The sequence below is a fragment of the Drosophila albomicans genome, chromosome 3, assembly GCF_009650485.2.
Source record: "Drosophila albomicans strain 15112-1751.03 chromosome 3, ASM965048v2, whole genome shotgun sequence".
NCBI lineage: Eukaryota > Metazoa > Arthropoda > Insecta > Diptera > Drosophilidae > Drosophila > Drosophila albomicans.
In genome coordinates this window covers 22,637,501-22,645,425 of record NC_047629.2, presented here as the reverse complement: position 1 = coordinate 22,645,425, position 7,925 = coordinate 22,637,501, and the positions used below count along the sequence as shown (strand labels likewise).

Here is a 7,925-nt window from a genome sequence, read left to right as displayed (position 1 = left end):
ACGCATAAATTTAAGCCGAAAGCCATGCAGCAGCGTCGGCGATGCCAACTCGATAATAATTTGTCAAATGGGGTTGGCAACGCCGCGTTCCGTGCGCTCAATTAAACAGCAATTGCATTTTGCCTTACAACTGCATATACGCGTGTGTATTTGTGTGTGTGTGTGCTCTTAATGGGCACAGCTTATGCGACCGTTAATTGGTTGCGGCGCTTTCGTTAACTGCGTGCCTTAAAATGTTGCCTGCCACAGCAACAACTGCAACTGCAACTGCCACTGCAACAATTTATGTCAAACACAACTTACAATTATCAATGATCCTGCAAACGAATTTTAGTTCTCGACTTAATCGACTCTGATTTCAATTCAATTGAAATGTTTTGCTCTCCGCTCAGATATTAATCGCCAACGGAATCTGGTTAGGCTTCATTTGCTCCACGTGCTGGCAGTTCGTAATTCGAATGCTGACTGTGGGTGTGTTCTCAAATAATTAAAACTTTTTTATGCACATTGCCAAGGCCAACACAATAACACGAAAAAAAGAGAGCAGCGAAGGAATTGCGAATTGGGCATTCGACATTGGGTGTAAGTTGAAACTTGGATACCCTAAGGCAGAAAGGAAAAGTAGAAGAGGAATTGAGGATATGAAGAAATGTTTGGTTAACACTTTTGTAAACACTTTGAAACACTTTTTGTATAGATAAATACAATTATTCACCAAATTATTTAATAGAAAAATGAAATAATATAGATCAATAATGAAATATCACTCATCAACTTTGTAAAAGTAGTCTTTTTAAAGTAGTCTAGACACATTGAGATTCACAAAAAAATGTTTTATATTTTTAAATTATTTGCCCAAATTATTTAAAATTTTTAGTAAATTAAATAGTTTAGATTAATCAAATATTATTCGTATACATTTCTTTACACAAACGATTTCATAGAACTAGAACATTTAACTACAATTAAATTCATAAATTTAAATTACAACATAAATAATTCATACTTAATATATTTGCATAAATTCAATATTACATAGCTGTATATCTATTATAGATTTGGCAAATAGAAGCAAGTTGAATCAGTTCTGCAAGTAAGCAAAACCAAAAGGTTTTCTTTTGTTGTGAGTCTGATGCTAGAGACGTTACAGACGTTAATACAAAATCAATTCGTTGCAGAGCACGAAATGGAATTGTAAAAGCGTCGCCACAAACACGCAGCAGTAGCTGGAGCACCAGAAGAAGTGGCAACAACAACAGCAGCAGCAACTGTGAGGTGGCAGAGAGCATTTTCGGGTGGGGAGGCGGCATAAACCAAATTCCTTGGCCATTGGATGCCTCAACCACTTTGCAATGTGCTGAAAATCAAGCGGTCGAGTCGTAAACATTTTTTAATTCATTTTCCAGCGTGCTTAAAAATACACTCACACCGACACACACACACACACGTACGTTCACACGGACACATATACTTGTAGAGCTGGGCTGCCATTAAACAGCTGCAGCTGTACTTTAGCTACCGCCATTTTCTTTGGCTTCCGTTGTCGACGCCGCTGCCATTGGCTCTCTTTCTATCTATCCCTCTCGTTCTATCGCTTTCTCTCAATGCGGTTGCTCTTGTGTGTGGCTGTGGCTGCGGCTGTGGCTGAGTGTTTGCGTTTTTCAAATTGTGTGAATTTATTTTTGTTTTGTTTTTATTTTTATGGCGCCTGAAATTATGCTTATTTCGCCATTTCTGTTTAGCTCTTAAAGAAATTAAAAAAAGGCAAAGCAAAAGCAAACCCAAAGGCGGCCCCATTCAGCCAAAGCATAGGCGTTGTGTTTTTTGGGCATGGGGCGTGTCTGCCTTATGCCTTGCCTTGGCGCCTGCCTCCAAATAGACATTGTTCTTGATATCGCTGTTGTTGTTGTTGTTGTTGTTGCTCTCTGGACTCTGGGAAAATGGAGAATGGCCCATGGCGTGTGTTCTAAATGCAAAGCAAAAACTTTCTCTTGTTTCCAGCCCGAGTCTTTTGTGTGTGTCTGTGGCCATTGTCAATGACAAATTTAAATATATAAAAATAATAATAATACAATAATAAAGGCATAATAATTTCAGCCTTTCTCTCGGCACGTGCACATTAAACAATTAGACAAAGTCGCAAATTTGCAATTTAAATGCGAATACGAACATTTTCTACAGTGTTATTTTTACTTGCTCTCTCCATGTTGTGTTTCTTGTCTGTCAATTTAATATGGCTTTAATGGTTTTTGGACAACTGCTTTTGGCAGCCACTATGTCACACTGTCTGACATTCTGACAGCCGCTCCGCAAACATTTTGATATTGACACACGGATACATTTATAGAGCATCTTGTGCACTGGCAGATATCAAATACTCATTACCAGTCCAGGCCAGACCTCGCTCTCAATCTCGTTGCTCTTGTGTGGGCGGCCGAAAATGAGAGAGCTTAATGATCATTACCCCAATAGATTGAACGGCACATGAAATATTGAAATAATACATAGTTAAAAATAGAATAGAATATTTGGCGAGCAAAAGAATCACGAAAAACAATCATTGAGAAAGCAGGCAAAAATTATCTACACAACATTGAACATCAAATGCCTTTTCACTTATTTCAATAGTTGTTTCAATAATTATTTTCATAGAAAATTTGAAATATCTTTCGTCAAATGCTTTGGCGTAGTCAACTGTGCTTGACATTTCTATGGAGCCTCTTCTCTGTTAGTGTATCAAAAGAGGCCACATTGCCAAGCCACATTTCAGTTTCATTGTATCTTTGGCAGAAACTTTGCTTATATAGTATATTTTTTTTTATTTTTTTTTCGTGTACAGTTTTTTTTCTTTCTGTGGTGTGGCTATGTTAATTACTGTTTGCTTCTTTTATTCGCTGCGACTTTTTGTTAATTAAAACTTCAAGTACACTTTGGGGGCTCGATATTGCAATTCGATGTTCAAGTACTTGGACTTATTAAAAATTGAATTCTCATTTAATGAGCGGGCACTTGACACTAAACGCATCAATGGCTTTATGAGCATAGTAACAAAGCAAAAAATTAATTATTTATTGCAAAATTATTGGCCGAATTTTTGACTTTTTAGTGGTTGCAATCCGTATATATAAAGTATTTTGTTCTGATTGCTGATTAGTATCAAGCACATCCTAAATGGGAAATAGCAACAAATTTCAATATTTCATCAAAATATTTATTCCTAAACAAGTAAGAAAGTCGAGTTTACTCGACTGTGAGATACCCGCCACCCATTTTGAATACAAGCCAAACAGTGCGATATTATTCTCAAAATATACCAAATTTATTAACATACAAAAATACCATAGAGTACAAAATATACCCTTCTATCCTATTGGTCTAAGCAACTCCAAGAACTAGCTAAATTGATATGATTTCATATTAATTTTCATATGAAACTAAGCACCTCCAGAAAAAAATAAGGTTTAATGATTATACTAATTAAAGCATCAAGACATCCGCATTGACATTTTTCTTTAGAAGTTATTTGAGAAATCTTGTTCTCTTACTTTAATAGATATTTCCAATGAATCCATGTCGATAATATTTTCTTTTTTGACACAGCGCAGCCTGTAATCAATTATTTGTAGAAATGCTCAAACTGTTGATAGCTAAAATTAAATACTTTTTTTTGCATGCATAGCAACGCAACGCAAAGCATTTGAATTTGACAGTTTAATTAACCTAATTTCCAATTTCTGTTTTTATTCATTTTATGGCAATTACCATAAAGTATTATAAAGTTTGACATGAAGAAAGAAAAAAAAAAACGGCAAAAGTCAGCAGAATTTTTATTTTTTCATTTTCCACAAATATTGCAAGCCATAAAAATGTAACGTTAAGTAACTCAACTGATATGCTAACTTCATTTTGTATTTCCGGCGCCTTCAAGTACTTCCGTCGTGCTCAGCGTCGTCGACGTCGTCGGTTGCCAGGCTCAGGAATTCACAATTCCTAGGTACAAAAGAAACACAAAAATGTTTGCCTTTAAAAAGGACCCCAGCCAAATTCGTGAATGACATTTTTATACTCTGGCAGCGAGTCAAAAAGAATTTGTAATACACTGTATGAAAATTCATTCGGTTATATAAATAGAAAGTAAAGATTGAAATGTAAGGCTATGTAAGATATTAAAATATTGAAGTTGATATACAAAAAATTTATTTACGTTTTTCGGCTTTATAAAGCGTATGCAAGCTTCGTCATATGAAAAACATCAATGGTTGCCTTAGAAAAATGCTGGCCTCAGTTGGGCAACAGTTGAGCCAAAGTCAGAGTCAGAGTCGGAGCCCGAGTCAAATGGGGCAGGAACATTCTGTGGCATGCCTCGGCTGAAAAAGAGTGCCATTGTGGCAGCGTGGCACTGCAAAATATATAGTTTATGGGCACGACCGTAGTAAGCTCTCTGGCATATTTATGGCGTGCATTATATGCTTTATCGAGGTTTCCCTGCTGCAAACATAAATATATGAATGTATAAATTGTAGAGTGTAATTTCATAAATTACATGATTATCTGTGGATAATTGCTTCAAGTCGCTTTTGTTTAAATAATTAAGCACAAGACAGTTTAGATGCCTTCGATTGAGTTGGCCTCTCTCCATGGCACAATCGTGTCCCTCATTTCATTAGCTGTTGGTTATGGTAGAGTAAACACAGATAATTGTAGTGCTATTCTCTCCCCCTTCGCAGTTAGACAAACCTATACGAGGAGTAACCACTTCAAAGCCTACCCAAGCGTTGCCCCCATCAAGCACACACACACACACACACATACATAAAAGATAGGGGAGACACACACACTGACCCACACTCTCATAACTAGGCAAAGTGGCAGCATAAAGTAAACAAATTACATTGTTGACCTTCGCTCGATGGCAGCAAAAGTTTTCCTTTTGAATGCTAGCTGAGCCTCAATTGACTCACAAAGGCCGAAACAGGAAAACTCAAGCTCCAATGCTAGAACAGACAATTTCTTTAGCATATTTATAGGCATTATTTTTCAATGATTTCCAGCAGCAGCGCGCATTTGCCTCGTTAGCGGCCAGCTCTGAGTTCTTATTCTAGTTACTGTATTGTCGTTGTTGTTGTCGCTGGCAGCAGCGGCAGATTTATGCTTTTGCCAAAGTTTTTTAACAATATCTAGAATTTACGATTGTCAAAACATACTCGTATACAAAACACATAACAAGGCGTGGGGGAGACGCCGCATCTTGGTTAACTTGGCTTTTGGTTTGAATTGTTTTGATTTAGTGAGTCGGGTTGGACATTTAATTAGTGTCGCCAGCAAGTCGGCTCAACTCGATAAATAAGCTGGCTATTAGTTAGCAGACAGCCAGTCATGTTGGCCCTCTTAAAGACGTGATAAGCCTTCAAATCGACTCATTCACTGCATTAAAATTGAATCTTATTCAAGTCAACGAACTTTTATGGCAATTTACATTGCCATTTACATTTCTCAAATATTAACTTGCTTTCATTCTTTATTTTTTGAATTTTTTTGTTAAAAACGGAATGTATCTCTGGCAATTATCAAAGTCTTGGCCCGAAAAGTCTGCGCCTGACAATTGTGTTAATGAGCTTCCTAATGTCAATTGCAACCTAATACTCGGCCCGCCCGCAGCGCTTTGTGCCCAAAAGAAAAGCATTCGGAAAATGTCTCACAAAATTAAATGTAAAATATTAGACAACGTCACTCAAAACTGACTTTTAGATATCCTATATACGCTTTCATAATTATCAATTTTATTCAGCTTTATTCGATTTAATTTCACTTATTGTAATTAAGCATTAGTTGGTTTGCCAACACACAACCAAAAATGTGCCATTTTTTTGCAGAGCGGATCGGACAGCTCAGCTGTAGAAGTAGGCTTCGTTGGAATCGTTGGAATTGTTGGAGTCGTTGGAATCGAGGGTGTAGATGGTCTTAGAGTGGGAGGAAGATGGGGATAATAAGGATAATAGGGATAAAAAGGATTGAAAGGATTCGGATAGGTTGGATATTTAGGAGAAAGAGGCGGCAAGAGCGGCAGATCAGCTGGATCAATTGCGGCTGTTGACTCTGTTGACGTTGTCTCTGCTGTTGTCGACTCAGTTGGTGCTGCTGTTGTTGTTGATGATGTTGTTGTTGATGATGTTGTTGTTGATGATGTTGTTGTTGATGATGTTGTTGGTGCTTCCGTTTCTGGATCGGTTTCCGGCTCGGGTTGCGGTTTTGGCTTGTGCTTTGCTCGCCAGTCAAGCAAATATTTATAGGCCAACAATTGTGGAAATTGTTTATAGGTTTGGAGCAGAGCTTCGTATTCAGCGTACTTCCCAAATGGTCCGTGTTGTGAATACTTGCCGAATTGACGTCCTTCGGGAATTAATTCTACATAAGCTTCACCATTATCCTCAAAACTATTTCTTTCATGCTTATAGAAGGACTTGGCGTTTGCAAAGGCAAAGGAAAGTGCCAAAATGAAGCAGAGTGCGAACTTCAAGTCCATTTTGTGAGTGTTTCCATCGAACTGAAGAATTAACGCCAAGATTTTAGTATTTATAGTTCACACGAAGACAAATATTCTGATTAAATGATAACTTAAATGATACACATTAAATACAAGCTTAATGGTTCTACATAGTCCATTACTAAACATAAATCCTAATTTTAAAGCGAATGTGCAAAACAATCTGATAAGCTTCACACGCTTAGTTGAATATTTGTCTTTTTTTATTACTGAGGTTATTTATTTTCATTACATTGCAGAAACAATACAAATCTTTGCTATTTCTTCTAACCACTTCCATATTGAAAAGTTGAACTTTATGATATATTATAAAAAGCATATCAAAGAAAGTTAAAGAATCAAAGCCAAAATTCATTCATTGCAATATATCTTCATTTCACTATAAGAATATTTTAAAGAACTGTAAAGACACGTAAAATAAATCCTATTTCAATTTACGAATATCGATTAAAATGATCTGTAATGTAATAATATGTCCTAACTCTACAAAAATACATTGCGGTTTTGTTGTCACTATTCATAGATTATTTTCCAATAATTTTTAAAGAAGGTTTTTACAAAAAAACACATTTTTGAAGAAAAATATTCGACAAGTGCGCAGCCTTAGAGAATTTATTCTTAAAATCGATCATAATTTAAAAGTTAATTTCTTAAACCTTAGGAAATACAAAATAAAACAAAAAATAAATTACATTGTTTTATAAAATTGTTTTATTGTCAATAAATAGTATTAAGTTAAGTGACATCGTTCGCTTTGAGATGCAAATAATTGCTCTACAAGCACACCACGCCAATGGGGAAGATCTTCTTACAGTACTTAGTGGTCTCAGTTGAAGGAGCCTTTGTGGTTGTGGTGTGCGGCTTGGGATAAGGATATCCAGGATAGTATGGCGGATAAGGGTAGCCGGAAGGAGGAGGAGGATAAGGGTAGCCAGGCTGGTGTCCATGCTTTGGTGGATAAGGTCCAGGAGGGTAAGGTCCTGGTGGATAAGGTCCAGGGGGATAAGGTCCAGAGGGATAAGGTCCTGGGGGATAAGGCCTTGGTGGATAATACTGTCCAGGAGGGCCTGGTGGTGGTGGTGGTGGTGGTGGTGGTGGTGGTGGTGGAGGTGGTGGCGGTGGCGGTGGTGGAGGTGGAGCTGGCTTTGACGACGAAGTAGAGTCCGAACTGGATGATGAACTGGATGAAGAACTAGATGATGAAGTGGGTGGCTTAGGTGGTGGTGGTCCGGGTGGTGGGTAAGGATAGTAGTATGGTGAGTATCCGTAAGGAGGATAGTAGTACGGTTGATAGTTGTACTGACGACCGGTTTCCTCTTCTTGCTCCTCGTCGTCCACAGCATTGAAGTCGTCCTCTTCCAGATCGGTTCTCAGGTTGCTG

At 37.5% G+C, this 7,925-nt stretch overlaps 1 protein-coding gene across 1 annotated transcript in view; it reads right to left on the bottom strand.

Annotated features, from left to right (window-relative positions):
• Positions 1 to 7,318: 7,318 nt before the first annotated feature.
• LOC127565386 (nematocyst expressed protein 4) overlaps positions 7,319 to 7,925 on the bottom strand; it is a 762-nt gene continuing 155 nt past the window's right edge. The window contains exons 1-2 of the mRNA XM_052003537.1: positions 7,714 to 7,925; positions 7,319 to 7,569 (exon numbers count right to left, since the gene is read on the bottom strand). The exon at positions 7,714 to 7,925 is cut by the window's right edge and continues 155 nt beyond it. Coding sequence (XP_051859497.1) covers positions 7,319 to 7,569; positions 7,714 to 7,925 — 463 coding nt within the window. The remainder of the gene's footprint in view (positions 7,570 to 7,713) is intronic.